Here is a 19,943-nt window from a genome sequence, read left to right as displayed (position 1 = left end):
ATTTTTTTGAAATTTATGCATTTTTTCACACTACCTTCCTGCTTCCATACAAACACTAATCTGTACACATTTTACATACGAATTTATTATACATCCATACATCCTACTTTCACCCGACAAAGATATTATATGTAAAAAGGTGTAGAATATTATTATCAAAATTTTAATTTTGTTGTTTCTTTTTCGCTCACGACACTTATTCATGCTATCTCACTTTAGCGTCTAATCGTGTGTGCGTTAGTGTACCGTTTTTGGAGATCGAATGTAAGTAACATATCCACACCTTTTTACTTATAATATCATCCTCCATACAAATCTTAATGTCTACAAGAAATCACTATAATTGTTGACGTCATCAAATTGCTGTGACTGTGAGGAGGGTCGCACTGAGCCTCCCTGAGGCCGGTACTGCGGTTGCTGTAAAGTTTTATAAAGAAATATAAATACTGTTATAGATTTTTTGCACGATTTTAGCATCAGTGATTTCATATGAGTAGTCCAATGTGTATAATAAATATTAAATCATAGTAAAAACAACATTATATGTTAAATGACATATTTTTTTAGTTCCTTAATTTTATGGAATCGACTTACCTGTATTATCTATTTTTACACGACACTATTTTTTAAACGAGTGAATTTAGAAAAAAATGTCAGTGAGGATGAAATTTTCGCCTATGCTGAAAAAAATTGGTAAATTAAACTGAACCAGGTAAAGGAAATCTGTTTATGAAACTCAGACTTAAATTTCTAACATTTTCTAACATAAATGTTCAATCACTGATGCTAAAAGTTGACGTGCTTTGTAACACCATTTTGAACAACATCAAATTACATCAATAATTATCTATTCTTAAAAAAATTATAGTTTATACACTCGCTTTGAAACTTTAAAATTATTAATTTATTACTATACTATTTTCATGCAATGATGGATTAGTTGGTTAGCTGGAAACAGCAGAATCGATGTGAAAACTAAAGTTATTCCATGAGTCTAGTCAAGCAAAGAATTGCAAATAAGTTAATCTCAAATAATGAAACATTAGATTGATTTTTTGTTAGTGTTTATGTATTGAAATTGTTAGAATACAATAACTATATAATATGAGGCGAAAAACTTATAAAACCTAATAGAAAAGTGTCTAATGTTTCATTATTTTGAAATAGAAAACAATGCAAACAAAATCCTATATTTTATTCTTTATAAATGGATAACAATTGTTTTTATAATATTATAATATACACTTATATAGAATACATAAAGGATGACATGTTAAAGGACACAATTTTGTTTTATATATGTCGCAGTCATCTGCTTGAATTTGCTATTTGATTGAATGACTAGCGCCTTCATTGAATGACGACATTTAATTGAATGACTAAACCGTCTTCTTGTGGACGTTTGGAAAAAGTCAATTCTGTCGTCATTCAATGAACGCGCTAGTCATTCAATCAAAAAGCAAATTCAATCAAATGACTGCGACATATTATATAAAACAAAATTGTGTCCCTTTTTATCCAATATGCCGTGCGTTAAGTACCCAAGAATAAATAAAATAAAGGATTGTATTTGCATTTGAACACGGTTAGTATATAAAGTGAAGCATTACTTATGCGGTGCGTGACGTCACATGTGTGGGCGGGGCCCGCGCGGCGGCTGCTGTTGCTAGAACATTCCACCGTATACGCTTATACTGTATACTACATTTTTGTTTTTTATTTATTTTTTATGTTTTTTTTTTACTGGGTGAAGAAGAAAAAAACATTTTGAAGTTGATTATATTTATTGTATGGGACAGGGTCTAATTGAATTGTTTGTAGACGCCATTAGTCAGCCAGTATTGTATCGATTAAAAAATATTAAAAACTAACTAATGTTTGGCCAAAAATTAAAGTCAGTCAGTCAAAGTAAAATTAAGTAAAGATCACTAGCAATTTTTTTTAATACCTAAGTAATAGGGTCATAACAGCTCTAATTTTAGCATTATTATTAACTACTTGAAACAACCAGTAGTACTTATGATTAAAATAAATATTAGACGAGCTTTTACAAGCCCTTATAGTTCAGGAAACTGTGCGAAAAGAGCTAAAAGCCTAGAAATAAAAAGGGGTTATGATGAGTTTTAAGCATTATTTTTGTAGCTGAAAAAAGATTTAGCGATTAATACAACGTCATTTAAATGAATAAAATCAGATATTTTCAACTAAAATATATTTTAAATAAGTTCTAAGAATATCTTATACTAAGGTATAAGAAAGAAGATTTATTAAACCCTTAAAAAGTAAATTTCGAAAAATTCCTGATTTTTAATTCATTTAAAATAACGTTATTATAAATTAAAGCTCGACAAAATGGAAAAAATAATAATGTTGTTTTTTTCATAATATGTTAGTTACAAGTTGTCACACATAGATTTATTCATTCGTATTCCATCATATTTTGTTAAATTTTTTCCATCGTGTCGTGCCAATAAAGAAATGAATTCATAAGTTACTATAATCAAAAGTTATTTATAGGAGAAGTAATAAATGTAATTTTCGTTCTGGAATATTAAAGAAAATCAGTCTAATGAGAAAAAAGGCAATAAATTATTGTAGTGTATTTATATAGTATTGGATAATATTTTTAATAACAAATGAATACGGTGCTAAAATGCTGGTTAAGTAAGGGATGAGAGTGCTAAGTGATCATCTAAGCCTCTAAGGGTAAGGACATGCTTTGATATTTTTAATATGGTATGTTTTTCTTTTTTTATTTACAAATTATTGTAATATACAAGTTAAAATTCTATGTTAAAGCGATGGATGATTATTTTGTTTGTGTAATCAAGTTTAGAATAGTGTAGTGTGATGTAATGTCGTGCAGTATAGTGCAAAGTTGTGTTGTGTTATGTCGTGTCATGTCAGATGTGGCACGTGCAAAGTTATGTTGTGCTATGTCGTGTCATGTCAGATGTGGCACGTGCAATGTTGTGTTGTGTTATGTCGTGTCATGTCAGATGTGGCACGTGCAATGTTGTGTTGTGTTATGTCGTGTCATGTCAGATGTGGCACGTGCAATGTTGTGTTGTGTTATGTCGTATTATGTCAGATGTGGCACGTGCAAAGTTATGTTGTGTTATGTCGTGTCATGTCAGATGTGGCACGTGCAAAGTTATGTTGTGTTATGTCGTGTCATGTCAGACGTGGCACGTGCAATGTTGTGTTGTGTTATGTCGCGTCATGTCAGACGTGGCACGTGCAAAGTTATGTTGTGTTATGTTGTGTCATGTCAGACGTGGCACGTGCAAAGTTATGTTGTGTTATATCGTGTCATGTCAGATGTGGCACGTGAAAAGTTGCGGAGGGTTGTGTCGCGTCATGTCAATTGTGAATTTGAAGTGTGAAGTGTAGTATAGTGTCATGTATCTTGAAAAATAAATTTTTATTATTGAAGTTATACTTCTTTTGGCGCGATGGAGAAAAATGATGACAGTGAATTTTTACGATGCGCGCGCACACCGACACCTAAATTTAACAGCATGAAGTTAGTTCTAGGTGGTATGAAAATTGATAACTATGTTCAAGTTGTTTATTCTAGTATTTTTTTCCTTACGCCACACCCCGGACACTCCATACAAAATTATAGTTTTGACAGTCACACTGTAGAGACTGCAAATGTGTGTGTAAACTCTTTATGGTTGGCACATTTGTGACTAGCGTAAAAAAAAATTAGCGTTTTTCTGATGAAATACATCCGTAAACAGCACAATATCTAACCATTTTCTACGAAAAACGATAATCACAAATCCAAAATAATAAAATTGCTTTAAGTCAATTTGATTAATGTTGTCAATCTTCGTTGCGTTTCGTCTAAAGACGTCGTTGGTATCGTCCTTGCGGGGAAATAGGTACCATAACATGTCTGATCGTGCGGGGTGAGGTAAGTGTTTAATTTTGGCGGGAGGCGGAGAGTGTCCGTTCTGTAGCGTTTAGCTACTATTATGTATTCTGTGCTTACGCCAAAGAAGTATAACTTCTAACGCGTGTACATAATTACACACACTCGTTTTTTTTTATTATTTTTATTTTTTAGTATAGTGTAGTATGTTGTAGTGTAGTGTAGTGTAGTATTATGTTACCTGCTGCAGCAGATGCCGCAGCCCCGGGTTGGTGGGCATGATGCCGCGCGGCATGATCCGCGGCGGGTGCCCGGCTGCACCGCGGATTTGTTGCAGTTGTTGCAATTGGTGCTTGCGTTGTTGCTCCTGAAATTTACATTTGGAATCTTTGTATAAAAAAACGTAAAGGTGACTAACTGATCTATCAAAGCCTATAAATTCCTCCCCCAAGGGGATAAAATAGGGAATGAAAGTTTGTATCATGAAAATTTATTTTAAACAGGCGTGCGAAGCTGCGGATTACAGTTATTTATAAGTATATAGAAAAGTGTAAATGTCGGAAATATAAATAAAGTGACTGATAACAATAGTTACTAGTATTTTTAAATACAGAAACTGAGCTAGCAATAAAATATACCAATTTATGACATATACAGAAATCTAAACAATCTAAAATTATTTAACACACCTCTAACTGCTTATAATGTTGCTCCTGTTGCTGTGCGGCATGTAGGTGCGACATGATGTCCATTTGCGACTTAAACTGTGCTTCTTGTTGATGAGCTGCTTCCAACGTTTGTTGCAAATGTTGTATCTTCTCCAAGTTCTGTTGCCTCGCCGCTTCAAGGCCATCGAGTTGGCTTACTGGTCGAGGGCCTTTACCACCCACTTGGCCAACTTGGCCCACTTGGCCAACCTGCCCGACTTGACCTACTTGGCCGACTTGGCCAACTTGACCAACTTGGGAGACTTGGCCGCCCATACCGCCAGCCATCATCATGCTCTGAAATTGAATTAGGTTATTAGAATGTTTACTATTAAAAATACAAGTAAAATTAAGATTGAAAGAAAGAATTCAAAACGAAAGGAGAAAAATAATAAAAGACTTCTGTTAAGCTATTGTATGACGATTGTCTTCTAGAAATTAAACTTTAGTAGTACATACTGTTTTTTGTGGTAAATTGATTTACATATTTGTAGATAAACCATAAAATACAATCTGAGCTTTTTACCTGTGGGTGCTGTGCGTGTTGCGGGTGTTGCTGATTGGACATTCCAGGGTTCATTCCCATGCCGGGTGACATGCCCGAACTGCCCATACCACCGCCTGTTTTTAATTAATGCATTGTTTATTTTGTGTGATTATTTCTAAGCGAAATTATAATTAAGAATATATATTGAAAAATATATCTCCCCTAATTTAAGATAAGAAATATCTGCAGTATTTTGACAACTCAATAACTACTCTTTAGATTTTAAAACTTTACCATAATAATAAAGCTAAATTTTTACCGAGTAAGTGGTAAAAATTTAATTATTTACAAATTAATGTAATATCACCTGGATAATAATATTATAGCTGTCTACTAGTCAAATAAAATACTGCAACTTACAAACTACCTATTAAAAATATCATTAAGTAAGTATATATTCTTACTGACAATCAGATATAATTAATATCTAATATAATATATTATAAAGGCGAAAGTTTGTAAGGATGTATGGATGTATGGATGTATGGATGTTTGTTACTCTTTCACGTAAAAACTACTGAACCGATTACAATGAAATTTAGCACACATATAGAGGGTAACTTGGATTAACACATAGGATAGTTTTTATCCCGGAAATCCCACGGGAACGGGAACTATGCGGGTTTTCCTTTGCAAACGCGGGCGAAGCCGCGGGCGGAAATCTAGTAAATAATATAATACTTACTGGGCATAGTGGAAGGTGGCATATTTGGTTGAAGACCAGTAGCACCACTTACTGGTGCCGGCATTTGTTTATTCATCTTTTGTTGTTGAATCACCTGAGATAAATATTTGATTTAAGATTCTTTTAATATTTATAGAAGATATTATTTTTCGTAACTTTGACAAATTAAGTAGGTAGTTTTTTTGTAAGTGACTCTGATTTTTATTTGTTACGATAAATATTGAAAATCGAAGTAATAGTAATACAATAATTCAGAAAAAAATAGTTTTAGTTTTAAAATAGTAATTTGTCTATATTGCATTGTGTTTGTATGTATCAAACGCCTATGGCCAATTTGTTATTGTTTTTAAATGTTATAATTTATTTTACTTAATGCTAACCTTTTCGAAAACAGTTAGTTAACGCCCAAACACTTTAACTTCAAACAACTCCATATTGCAAAACAGCTGAACAAAAATGTAAGCTATTCTATTAATTTTAAAGTTCAATTTCACACTTACCTTTCTCAATCGATCTACAAACGTAGCCTGGTTATTAGGTATAAAACCTAAATATGCCTTTTTATCAGGTGTGTACAATAGAATCAGTACTTTGATATCGCATTGTGGTGGAGACGGCATTGGCGAGAAGTGCACGCAGCCAGCCTGAAAAGAAAAGTTGCATCAAAAACGATCTAGTTGTTTCCATGTTACCATTCTAATGTATATCTGAGCCTCTAGGGTTTAGAGGATCTTGTGATGCATAGTTTTTCTTAATATGCGAATATATTATAAAAACAAATAAGTAGATGAACTTTACCGATTCTTTCCCTAACACTGTACTAAGTGCTTAGTGCTTGTCACATCATTAAGTCCCAATATTGACAAGTGTGAAGTAACCATTTACAAACAGGAGCTATAGTCGAGCCAATTTAATAGGCAACATTTGACGTCTATCAATTTTATCTTCGAAGAGAGGTAACCTGCTTAAAAACATCGATTAAAGTGAATTAATCGATAAGGATTTGAAACATTTGTCAATCGAATTTATTAATTTATGATGATTTTTATTCACAAGTAATCAATGCATTCGATTCTAGATGTCAGATTTCGATTTTTAGAGTAACATCTCTGGTATTTAAAAATAAAAAAGGGTTATTGACACAAAATTGTAGCGACGTCAGTTGTTCAATTCAGAAATTGTTTTTTATGTTTAAAATGGTTTATCAGTAAAATGAAATCTTAAAATTACTTGTATCGGTCATTATTATTATAAATATGTAGTCGTAATTGAAAAAAGTTAAGCAAATGTGCAGTTCTAACAAAACGAAATATCATGTTATTCTATGTCGTCGTTACTAGGTTACGTTGTTGAATTTTGTTGAACTGTCAAATGTGGCCTATTAAAATGGCTCTACTATAGTAGAAGGTATTTAGTTAAGAGATTACATATAAATAGTAAAAATTAAATAAAAAATTACGAAAAAAAATGCTATACATCTGTTGGCCCAACTTGGCAAAACGTTGGCCACTAACCACCAACATGATACTCACAAACCCGTTCACCATGACCTTGGTCAAGGCTTCCAATGCTTCATTCTGCTGCAAGTGGAACAGCACCGACTTGCTGTCCTTCAAGTATTGTCCACCAATGTTGCTAATTAGCTGTTTTGGCATCAATTGCATTAGGAGCTTGTTCGGCCATGTATCCACTTTTAGCTCTGGCTCTATGTCCTTTGAGTTCGCTGATACCTGGAATAATATTTTAAATTGTATAAAATGTCGTTGGTTGTTATTGAATACTTATGTGTGAATTGTTATGCACATCATTGATATACAATAAGCCGATGCCAGGCAGAGTTTTATAATTAATTTTGTTGTTATACACATCATTGATATATAATAATCAACTAAACGCACATACATGCTTAAATATTTGACTGAAGCATAACTCTGCTTATGCTAGGCAGAGTTTTTTAATTAACTTCAAACATAAATACCAAGTCTTTTTATTATTGTAATCCAAGCAAATAAGACTTATTTAATTATAAACTATTAAAGCAATAGCCAATGTAAACTAGAATAAAGAAGATGAGGTAAACAATTTTTTCCAATGACTCTAAACCTTTCTTTTTATGAAAAAGGTCTATAGAAAACATATAAAACTTTATTTAATTAATTACACAACAATAAATTCCACATACCTGGCACGGCAAATGCTTGGTGACCTTCTGCTGATCACCGGGCGCTTTGCCCTTCTCCATCCACTCCAACACTCCGCTCCATATGAACGTGCGCTGCATCTGACCGACGCCCACGTTGCTGACGTTGCTGACGTTGCTGACATTGCTGACGTTGCTGACGTTACCGACGTTGGACACGCCGCTGACGCCTGCTACGTTCACGTTCGCAGAGGCGGGTGCTACGCCCGGGTTCGATGGACCCGGTTGGATCATACGCTGCAAGTTAAATTGGTTTTAGCAGATGTCAATAAAGGTTATAGAATGTATGTGAAAATGTGTTTTCTTTGGTTTCGTGTGACGTGTTTGTGCCGACGCGAACGTGCGTACGTTCGCAGATGTGTCTGTGTATGTTTGCAAGATGTGTAAAAATATGTTTTCTTATGCATGTATGTTTGTAAAATGTATAAAACTATGTATTTTTTTGCCAATAAAATATGTGCATGCATGGTGTTTAAACGTGTGTATGTGTGTGTGTGTGTGTGTGTGTGTAAATGACTTCGTACATTTGTTATGTACATGTGTGTGTGTGTGTACACACCTGCGATGGCGGCGGCGGGTAGGAGGGCTGCGCCAGCTGTGTGAGCAGCGCCGAGTTGTTGGTGTAGAGCGTCTGGCGCGGCGAGTTGAGCCAGTTGGCGCGCACAGTGGGGACGGCTGCGCGCGGGAACTGCGCAGTGGGGACCGGGACCCGGGGCCCGGCTACTGCGCCGCGGCCTTGCCCACTGTGTGATGGAAATTAGATTTTTAATAAACTATCCTCATCATCATCAGCCCATATACGTTCCCACTGATGGGACACGGGCCTCCTATGAGGGTTAATAAACTATACTTATGTCAAAAAATTGCATGGAGCAAAAAAAAGTGCAAATGGCACGCCACCTGAGGCCGCATTATGACCTATTTATAACAGAAATTTCATGCCATGAATTGTACTATTGGCATTGGCTGGCTATTGCAGCCCCTGTTGCTTTCTCTATCACATTTACGGGTCTAACGGCATGGTGACACATGTTTGAATCGATTTTTATATTATGAAAAAAAAGATAAAAAATATCGATAAAATATTTAGATATTACATCATTAGCCAAAGTGAGATTGAAATAAAATATAAATAAATATTATATAAAAACAACAATTCTTGTTTAGAGAAATTTGTACAACTAATTTAAAAATTTAATACAACCTGTTATGTTAAGTTCTTTGAATAAACATACCCATATACATCAGTCTGTATGTCAGGAACGGGCGGCGGCGCTGGACTGGGTGGACGCTCTTTCAAACTGTATCCTCTTAAAAGCACTAGATGGCGTGGATCCTAAAATTATATTTTTTCATTTTTCAACTCCGTAATTATATTTTTTTTTTTTATATTATTTTATTTGTACTAATTGTTTCACCATGAAGCAATAATTGTACACTAAAGTGCCTTTTATAAGTATCCAAACAGCTTAGTACGGAGATGGTACTTTAAAAAAGGATCTTCTCCCATCTTAATCTCATTGAATGCTCATTCAATAAGAAAATAAATAAGGAAAGATTCAAAAAGAAATGTTCAATCACCTTAGCATAATTCCTCTGCTGCGCTGCATGCAATTCACCGCCCGCATGTTCATATAACGCTAAAAGGGCTGGTATTCTTCGAGCAGCGGCCACAGACAATTGAGCACCTCTTTCACCCACTAGCCTTGCTGCTTGTTCCACTGTTGCTGGTGCACCTATAGAGAATTTCTTATGATTATATTGTAATTTTTTTTAAGCAAATTGAATTAGTCCTAAACTTGACATCTGCAAGAGAAGAAAGGAGAGGAAGAAGACGCATGTTTTAGCGTAATGATTTGGCCTCTCCATCAAGATGCAGTTAGGAGAAGAATTTTTTTTTACAGTACTAGCTTTCTGGCTTCGCCTGCACAGTCAAAGGAAATTCTCATGAAAATGACATATTTCATGATGAAGAGTTTTTGCACTATTTACAGTCACAAAAATCATATCATGGATCACTCTATTTTCGTTATTCATAATACTAGTAATGATTAAAATTAAATCAAACAGTTCAATCCTAAATAATGCTAAAGATAGTTATTGCCTTAGTTCTTACCTAGTGGCACTAAGCCCCCCGCATAAGCAGAGTATGGTGGTGAACAACATAACAATATAACATGAAGCGGTATGTCCGTGCGTCCTAATTCTTCTAAACATGATAATGCTGCTGTGAGGGCTTCTGTTAGACATGCTTTGCTCTCCGCATGCCCTCCTATATACCTGAAAAATAAAGCAAATATTTCAAAAATTAGTGTTATTCCACAGTTTTTCATGTGTCTTATTAGAGTAAACTATCAAATGAAAATGATGAAATGAGTGATACTATCATTGTTAATAGCTGATATTCTTTAAGGTTCATTCTGTATAATATGAAAGAAAAATTATAAATTGCAATTAGAAATTCTGAGGTTGTAACAAATTGTTAAAAAGCATCCCATCTGGAATATGTTCAGTCTTAATAGATTTTTGGATCATCATTACTGAAAGTATGATTAAGTTTCAGTTATGTTATTATATTTCCTTGATTCTTCAAAGCTTCCCATATAGATTGGTGTTCCAGTGAATCAAATGCCTTGTTGTAGTCTACAAATGCCATGTAAAGTCGATAGTTGTATTCATGGCTTTTCTCAATCAACTGTTTCACCACATGAATATGATCCGATGTAGAGTATCCTGCTCTAAACCCTGCCTGTTCCCTCGGTTGTTCTTCGTCGAGCTTTTTAGTGATACGGTTAAGCAGTATTTTTGAGAAAACTTTATATACGTTCGACATCAGGCTAATTGGGCGATAGTTACCTATTTCGGATCTATCTCCTTTTTTGTGAATGAGAGTAATGGTAGTTGTTGTCCACTGTATGGGGATGAATTCAGTGTTCAGGATGGTATTGAAGAGCTTAGTCAGTCTTTTTAACGTTTCCGGTAGTGTAGCTTTCATCATTTCGTTAGTGATGTTGTCTAATCCTGGTGCTTTATCATTTTTCTGGGATTTTACTGCTTGTTGGACTTCGCTTTCGAGAATTTGTGGGATATCTTCTGTACAGTCTTCGAGGCTTAAGTTACAATTTAATTGGATCTCTTTGGTAGAGTATAGAGTGCGATAAAAGTCTGTAGCAATCTTGAGGACTGGTTGTCTCTTTGTGATTTGTTTGTTTAATTTGTTTTTCATTTTTGGAATCCCAACCTTTTCCTCTTTTAGTTCTCGTAATGCCTTGTTTATGCCTCCTGTTTTCGATATGTGGTGTTTTATACGTTCAAATCTTCTGTCAGCTTTGTCTTGTTTAATTTTACGGTTAATTTCTTTGCTCAAGTTATTTATTTCTTTTAATGTGGCTTTGTCTCTTCTGTTTCTAAGTAGTAGTTTCCTTTTCTGAATAAGATCAATGGTCTGCGAGGTAAGTGGGTTGTTCTTAATTATTTCCTTATTTTTTATTTTATTTATTATATAAATCTCATTTATTTCCGAGTTGTAGAGTTCCTGCATCATATCTCTTTCTTTGAGTGGTAATCTAATCCTTGGAAGTGCGAACATTGTTGTTGGGTTATTTTTCAGGTATTTTCGTCGTTTCCTAGGTTGTTTGTTGAATAAACTTGCTCTGACCATGCGGTGGTTGCTGTTAAAGTTAAAGTTATTTATAACGTTGACGTTTTTGAATGATTTAGGTTGATTGGTTATTATAAAATCTATTTCATTTCGATAGGTTCCGTCTGGTGATATCCAGGTCCATTTTTTGGTTGGCTTCTTCATAAAAATACTATTCATAACAGTTAGGTTGTTTTCGAGAGCTAAGGTTACAAGTCTTTTACCGTTCTCACTTCTCTTTCCTGTGCTATATTTTCCAACTACATGCTCTTCGCCTTCATTCTGTTTGCCTATTTTGCCATTAAAATCTCCCATTACAATAGTATTTTTATGAGCCGTCTGTAATGTATCTGAAAGTTGACTATAGAACTCATCTTTAGCTGTTTCTTCTGCTGCTTCTGTTGGTGCGTATATCTGTATTATAGTCCAGTTATTTTTGTATCCCTCAATGCGTATATTAAGAACGGCGATTCTTTCGGATATACCTTTGAACTCTAGGATTTGTTTTTTAAGATGCTTTCTTACCATGAACCCCACTCCATGTAACCCCTTTGTTTCACCTATGTAGTACAGAATATATTTATCGTGTTCTTCAATTTGGTTTCCTAATCGTCTTACTTCGCTCAGACCTAGAATGTCCCATTTAATATCTTCTAGAGCTAGTTCAAGTTCCGTAAGTTTTTCTGGTGTCCTTAAAGAAAGTGTATTAAAAGTAGCTATATAAATATTTTTTAGTTTTTCTTTATTTTAGTATTCTTAGTGTTCTTCGTTGGAAGGTAGTGGTCGTCTTCCCCCACGGTGACCAACCGGCTTGGGGTGTGTTCTTCAGTAGTTGTTTTGCATAAAGTTGTGTGATATTGGGTTTGATTCCAGGTGCCGGTGGTCGTTACAAGTTTTTTGGGATTTCTGAGAGTGAAGCTGACCTAGGTCGAATGTAGAATCAAGGAATAAACAATAAATACATAAGGATCATAAAGAATATATACAAAAACAGCACAGGCAGAGTAAAATTGGAAACCGAAGGTGAAGTATTCCCTATAAATCGAGGCGTGAGACAGGGAGACCCACTCTCACCAAAACTTTTTTCCTCAGTATTAGAGGGAATCTTTAGAAAATTAGACTGGGATAACTTCGGCATAAACATTAATGGGACAAATCTGAATCATCTCAGATTTGCTGATGATATAATACTCATATCAGATAACCCTGGAAACCTTCAAACCATGCTTCTTCAACTGGCACAAGAAAGCAAAAAAGTGGGACTATCGATTAACTATGAAAAAACCAAAATCATAGCAAATAGAGCGCGAACCCCAATTAAAATAGAAGATAAGTTAATCGAATATGTCAATTCTTATATTTATTTAGGTCAAATAATAGCTTTCAGCGACCAAATGGAACATGAAATTGAGAGACGGGTTGCCCATTCTTGGAAGAGATACTGGTCGCTGAAAGAAATATTTAAAAATACACAATACAATATCACAATCAAAAGAAGACTATTCAATACCTGCATTTTGCCAATACTCACCTATGGTTGCCAAACTTGGGCTAAAACAAAAAAACATGACACAAAATTGGTAACATGCCAACGAGCTATGGAGAGGAGCATACTAGGTTATACAAAAAAACATAGAAAAAGAGCTTTAGATATAAGAAAAATAACAAAAATAGAAGATGTTGTAAAAAAGACAAGGATTCTTAAATGGAGGTGGGTAGGGCATATGCTCAGAGAAAAGGGAAACCGATGGACAAGGGTCATTACTGAATGGACTCCCAGAGCAGATGATAAAAGGAATAGAGGAAGACAAAGAAAAAGGTGGTCAGATGAGATAAGGAGAGTGGCGGGGCCGCTATGGCTACGGAAGGCGAAAGAACGTGGCGAGTGGAAGAAGTTGGAAGAGGCCTTTGTGTCACAAGGACACGCCAGCACCCACATATAAATTTAATTTTAGTTTTAAGTAAAAATGTAACCTGTAATATTGGCAATAAAGGCTATAAATAAATAAAATGTTATTATATGGCTATGTAACAGATACCTATACAAAATAAAAGAAAAATCTTTTTGAGACTTCAATAATCATAAAATTAATACTAAAGCGGCAACTCACTGTATTTTATCAACTGTGTCTACAACATTCTGGGGACATGTGAAAGGTCCATATGTGGACACTGGCAGGCCAGGGACACAATCCGCAGACTGATATGTGACTATTCCATACATAGAGCCACTGCCCACACCTTCCTCTAAGGCCCCTCCATGGAAATATCTGGAAATACACACTTAATTGAACAAAATTTGAAATATTAATAAAATAATTTTTTGCTATCTGGTGATTTAATAAATATCAATTATCTAAAGAGTTATAGCTAGGTCAAATGTTAGAAAGTCGCAAATTTAATATCTCGTTAAAAGTTATTAAAAAGTCTCAAATAGTTAATTTGAAAGTATACAGGGTTACAGGAAAAGTCGATGTAGATCCGTTAAGGGCATGTAGTACACATCATTTCTGAATGATTTCACTAAATAACCTCCCATCCTAAACTTAACCGTTTTCGAGATATTCGAGTTTTAATTTTTTTTATGAAAATGCCCAATTTTTCGGCTATTAAATTGAATATTTTGAATTTTTTTGACTCTTATGATTATTTTTTTGGTTTTTTACATGAAGAATGAGGTGCTTAATTACCTCAATGACTAAAATTGCACGTAAGTTAACTAAATAGGTCATTGTAGACGATCGAAACTTAAGAAAATAAGTACAAATTATAAAAATATATTTTTCTTTTCTGGATATCTCAAAAAATTATTATGGCACTTGCTCTGCAGATGTGCTTAAAAACATCTACATTTTATCAGCTATCCAACGAGGTATAACAACCTATGGTTGTATTGAAACTCATAGAAAAAAACACAGTTGAAAAGGTTCAGGTAGTAGGTCTAACGGGTCCATCGGCTATTGTCCTTCAAGTTAATCCGGTGCGTGTGAGCGAGAAAACTAACGATTTATGCAGATGAGAGTGAGAAAAATAATGTGCAAAAACAAGTTTGGGGATACAACATGCCCATTGTTTTGTATTTGGTCGTTTGTTTGCTTGCCATCCATTTTAGTCTGCTCATGCGATTCGTCCATGGTAGATGCGAATTATTGTGCTTTCGGATTCCCACACGACTTATGTGTGTGACTTAGGTGACCTACTAATGATCTCCCATTACAATTACTGCGGGACATGTGGTTTCGACATGATGGCTGCTCTGCTCATTTCAGAAGAAGCGTTAGGGAATGGTTGGACACGAAACTATCCTAACAAATAGATTGGACGAGGTTGGCCTTTACCCTGGCCACCCAGATGTCCCGACCTGACCCCCATTGATTTTTATGTATGGGGGCACATGAAGAGCCTCGTTTACAGTGAGCCCAACCCCATATCGTTAGTGGAAGTTCTCAAAGAAAGGTTGCTGCTTGTGTGCTGTTGAAATGCTGCCAACGACATAAGAAGAACATTAACCACATGGTGTAGTGAAAAGTGGACTACGTGAAGGAATGAGAAAATGTGTGCGAAATAAAGGTGGACACGTAGAACATGAGCTATAAAATTTTATTCAAAAACATTAGGTGAATAAATGTTATTTTGAACTGATTTATTGTTTCATTTAGCTTACTACAATCACCGACGATCGTGAGCGTGAGTGACTTTGTATGCCAACTAGCGTTAACAACGCACCGATTAAGTTATTTTCCAAACAATAGCCAGTAACTAGTCACTTACGCTCAAGTAATAGTTGGCGTACGGTCATTATTTGTACGATCGACGATGTGAACAAAAAAAAATGCTATAAAACTGAATGATATCCTAGGTCAGGATAGCGGGATATCGATGGATGCATGAAGGTTGTACCTAGCCGAGGGAGGCCTATGTTCAATAGTGGAAGCCAGTAGGCTGAAATGATGATGCTGAACTTAAGTCAAATTAATAAGATTAAATAAGGGCTATTTATTCTGACTGCCATGTAGCCTTAGAAACTAAGTTTCACCTTTGAGGTTAATAAATACCCTAGAGTGTTATACCTCGTTGGATAGCTGATAAAATGTAGATGTTTTTAAGCATATCTGCAGAGCAAGTGCCATAATAATTTTTTGAGATATCCAGAAAAGAAAAATATATTTTTATAATTTGTACTTATTTTCTTAAGTTTCGATCGTCTACTATGACCTATTTAGTTAACTTACGTGCAATTTTAGTCATTGAGGTAATTAAGCATCTCATTCTTCATGTAAAAAACCAAAAAAATAATCATAAGAGTCAAAAAAATTCAAAATATTCAATTGAATAGCCGAAAAATTGGGCATTTTCATAAAAAAAATTAAAACTCGAATATCTCGAAAACGGTTAAGTTTAGGATGGGAGGTTATTTAGTGAAATCATTCAGAAATGATGTGTACTACATGCCCTTAACGGATCTACATCGACTTTACCTGTAACCCTGTATAAGTGTCATCATGTTCACACAAACTTTTATTGAATATGGTGCTATTAGACTAAGTCATCTTTGAAAGAAACCTAATTTGATCTAACTTAGAACATCATAATAATAATAACAGTAGCAAAATTTTGAGGGATTTAATTCAAGAAATACTCTTGTTAACTTTCAGGCAATTGGCCGATAGGATTCTCTTCTTTTGATTTCCTATATCCTTTCTCTTATATCATGTATGTTACCACAGTTATTTAAAAATATTTTATATGCTGATTATTATAAATACTTACTCTAATGTGGGAATAATATAATTAGTTTTCAATTCATTAATGTACGCGCTGTTTGCCGACGTTGCCTCTATAACAAATATAACTTCGGCTGTGATAGGAGAATCTGGAGCGTTTACAACCATTTTAAATTTTATGCTAGCATAATATTGCTCGATAATATATCACACTTCCATTATATAAGGTATCCTAAAATAAATAATGTATTTGTTTATTTCTACAAGATAAAAATTGATGCATCCTAGTTCGACAACTACTTTTGAAATAAGAATTTTGACATTTAAAAATTTTATCTATTTGTCAAATGTCAGAATATAGATATATAAAAATTTTATAACACAGACCCTAAATGGCAAGCTACATAATCCGAAAGAAGTCCAATATTAAAACAACTAAATTAAGGTGGATGTTCCGACCGTCCCTCCATACATTTTTGATTACCTCTAAACACTTAACACAGACACTATTTCTTTAAAACTAATCATTTTATCACTTCTCTATAATGAAATGTGTGCGCGTTCGACCTTTTTAATCAATAATTTACAATATTTACTTAGAAAAACAACAGTAAAATACCGGAAAAATTTGACACTTCTACAGTAGTGTGCGTGACTTTTGCCAAGCGAAACACGACATAAAGCACGACATCTAGCGCATAGACTATATACTTATTACAGATCTAGCGCGTCAATGTCTAAACGAAAGGCGATGTTTAGACATAAGACGCGCTAGATGTCGTGCATTCGCGTTCGTTATCTTATATATGTCGTGGTCATATCGTAGATTTGATCATTTCATGATATGAGTGGCCATTTCACGAAATGGTCGCATATCGTGAAATGGCCAATTTAGTTTGGCCACATCATGATGTGGTTTGGGCAGATCAATGATAAGAAATCGTTTCACGATATGGCCAATTAACGCACGGTTTTTTCATGAAATGATCAAAATTATTTGATCATATCGTAAAATAGTTACATTAATCGTTGGTAGAGGCGCTGCAAGCTCTGTGTTTATGTGATAAGATGGCGGCCGCTGGCGAAAATTAAATTATTCGCAGTTAAAAACTTCATAATTCGTTTAATAACAATATTATGAAGAAAGTCATAGCAAAGAATTTACGACGAAGAGGTACGAGTACTATGGAAAATGTGGATATCTTATATGTATTTAAGAAAAAATGCGACTTAAATAAAATAATTTAAGAAAGTACTACTATATTAATATAATTGTTTGTTTTTTAAAAAGCGATCCGCTTCTGGCACTCGCCGGCCGCTGCCGCGGCACGCTCGCTTTACTCGCTCGGCTCGTGCGTTGTTTATCAAAGTCTAACCTAACCTAACCTAACTGTTTTCTATTGCAAAAACGATTCGCTTCTGGCATTCGCCGGCCGCTGCCGCGGCAGTAACTTAAATGACATTAAACAAGTTTTAAGAATATAGTTATTCTGAAATTTTTTAATATTTTATGGACTCTTTATATTTTATACGATCTGGCCAAATGTGGATGACCAAATCGTGAAACGTTGACGATTTAACGATCTGATCAAACTATGTTGGCCATTTCACGATATGCGACCATTTCGTGAAATGGCCACTCATATCATGAAATGATCAAATCTACGATATGACCACGACATATACATAATGAGCATAATTCTAATAAATCAAAGTTCTATGTAAAAATTGAGTAATTTCATTTCCAATCGTTCAAAGAAAATAACAATAAAATAAAATAAAACTAATGACCTTAGAAACTATGTTTTTTTTTGTAAACAATTTATTACTCATTATTGTTCGTCCGTCGTAGGTCTGTAAACTGTATTGTACACTGAAGGTAAATGGTACTGTAGGTACTTTAGTTCGGCGTCGTCGTCGGCTTGATATAAATTACATTCTTGATTTCATTGAGACGCGCTATGATTTGCGCGCGGAATTTCTTGTGTTGTGAATTTATTTTTGTATGCTATGCATTTTAATTGATTCAAATTGCAATGTTTCTCTAGTATGCATTTGAGACTATATTGTAAATTGTAATAATTGATCGTGGGTATAGTAATTAATTATTCTAATAACGCAATTAGTAATATATGTATTTTCGGTGGGATTCAAAACAAAAAATTGGCCCGTGATTTTTATGAAATTTCACCACATTGCAAATCACATCAATCATAGTTCATACACATGTATGACGAAAGTGATTAGTATTGTGGCTAACATTGACTCATCAGTTCATCACTGAAACCAGTGATAAATCAGTACCTATATCATATTGTGTTTGAATATTTTTAAACAATGATATAAGTATACAATTATTATAAATCGGTAAACTATCAAAGTAATCACAAACTTGCAAACATTGGTAAAATGTCCAGTAGTTTATGAGCCTATTCATTACAATCAAACAAACAAACAAAGTTTTCCTCTTTATAATATTAGTGTAGACAAACACTATGAATACGATCACGAATGCAAATTCGGGGATTTTCTAATTATTGCTAAATAATAATTGAATTCGTTTTGAAATACTCTATAATTTTTAGTGTATAAATATTAAATAGACATTTATAATGTGGTGCTCATTTTTTTTGTACTGCTAACGCTATTGTAGGTACCTATTTTCGTTGTTTTATTTCAAGTGAACACGGCCATACAATTTTGTCACGAGCCGCCTATGATTGTAGGTACTTTTGTTAGGCTCCTTCGTCGTCCGCGTCGCGTCCGCGTCGGCTCGAAAGTTCTTGATTTCATTGTCACGCGCTATGATTTGCGCGCGGATTTTCTTGTGTTGTGAATTTATTTTTGTATTATTATTATTTTTTATTTTTTTTTTATTTTATTGATTCAAATAAAATATTTCACTAGTATGCATTTGAGACTATATTGTATTATGTATAATTTATCGTAGGTATAGTTATTCTTATAACGCAGTTATATTTTCGGTGGGACAATTTGACCCGTGATTTTTCTGAAATATCACCACGTTGCAAATCACATCAATCATACACATAACACACGTATGACGAAAGTATAGTGGCTAACATTGACTCATCAGTTCATCACTGAAACCAGTGATAAATCAGTATATCATATTTTATTGTGTTTGAATATTTTTTAAACAACGATATATACAATATTATTATAAATCGGTAAACTACCAAAGTACTTCCGAATTTTCAGACAGACAAACAAGTAGTTTGAACACGCAGTTTTCTTATACTAGTAGCAAAAATCAAAACCATAATATTATGTTTATCTACTATATTTTACTAAAAGTCGAGTGCGTCGAAATCGTAAATAATAATATAATGTTTTTCACCTTCCTGGTTATTTTCCCATAGTAAATAGTGTTTTAGGTTTGTTGTTGTAGGTAGGAATAATAATAATTATTCTTACTTGTTGGTTATGAAATGTATATTGAAATAATTTACTTTTACAAATCATTAATGATATTAGTTTTGAGTGAAAATGCTTGGATCAGCATAATATTATATGGTACTTCAAATACATGTTTTGAT

The 19,943-nt window shown here is 34.2% G+C and overlaps 1 protein-coding gene across 2 annotated transcripts; it reads right to left on the bottom strand.

Moving 5' to 3' along the window:
- Positions 1 to 170: 170 nt before the first annotated feature.
- On the bottom strand, positions 171 to 16,682 carry LOC123701714 (mediator of RNA polymerase II transcription subunit 25-like). 2 transcript variants are annotated; one of them, XM_045649219.1, is made up of 15 exons: positions 16,430 to 16,682; positions 13,771 to 13,929; positions 10,136 to 10,299; positions 9,601 to 9,755; positions 9,255 to 9,355; positions 8,579 to 8,762; positions 8,002 to 8,256; positions 7,352 to 7,549; positions 6,320 to 6,463; positions 5,820 to 5,913; positions 5,114 to 5,208; positions 4,570 to 4,884; positions 4,122 to 4,247; positions 1,611 to 1,666; positions 171 to 417 (listed from the first exon to the last, which is right to left on the bottom strand). In XM_045649219.1, exons 1-14 carry the CDS (start codon positions 16,549 to 16,551, stop codon positions 1,628 to 1,630), a joined length of 2,151 nt encoding a protein of 716 aa, XP_045505175.1. In that variant the 5' UTR covers positions 16,552 to 16,682; the 3' UTR covers positions 171 to 417; positions 1,611 to 1,627. The 2 variants fall into 2 exon arrangements, with proteins under 2 accessions (XP_045505175.1, XP_045505174.1); XM_045649218.1 differs by lacking the exon at positions 1,611 to 1,666.
- Positions 16,683 to 19,943: the final 3,261 nt, after the last annotated feature.

This window comes from Colias croceus, chromosome 22 (assembly GCF_905220415.1).
Source record: "Colias croceus chromosome 22, ilColCroc2.1".
Lineage (NCBI taxonomy): Eukaryota > Metazoa > Arthropoda > Insecta > Lepidoptera > Pieridae > Colias > Colias croceus.
Note: the sequence above shows the minus strand (reverse complement) of the source record. Positions and strands in the feature narration are given on the sequence as shown.

Excerpts from the sequence above, each read along its gene's own strand:
- LOC123701714 (XM_045649218.1), bottom strand. The coding sequence starts at position 16,551 with ATGGTTGTAAACGCTCCAGATTCTCCTATCACAGCCGAAGTTATATTT. Across the intron at positions 10,300-13,770 it reads GACACAGTTGATAAAATACA|GTATATAGGAGGGCATGCGG; the intron begins GTGAGTTGCCGC and ends TTTATTTTTCAG. Across the intron at positions 4,885-5,113 it reads AACACGCACAGCACCCACAG|AGCATGATGATGGCTGGCGG; the intron begins GTAAAAAGCTCA and ends ATTCAATTTCAG.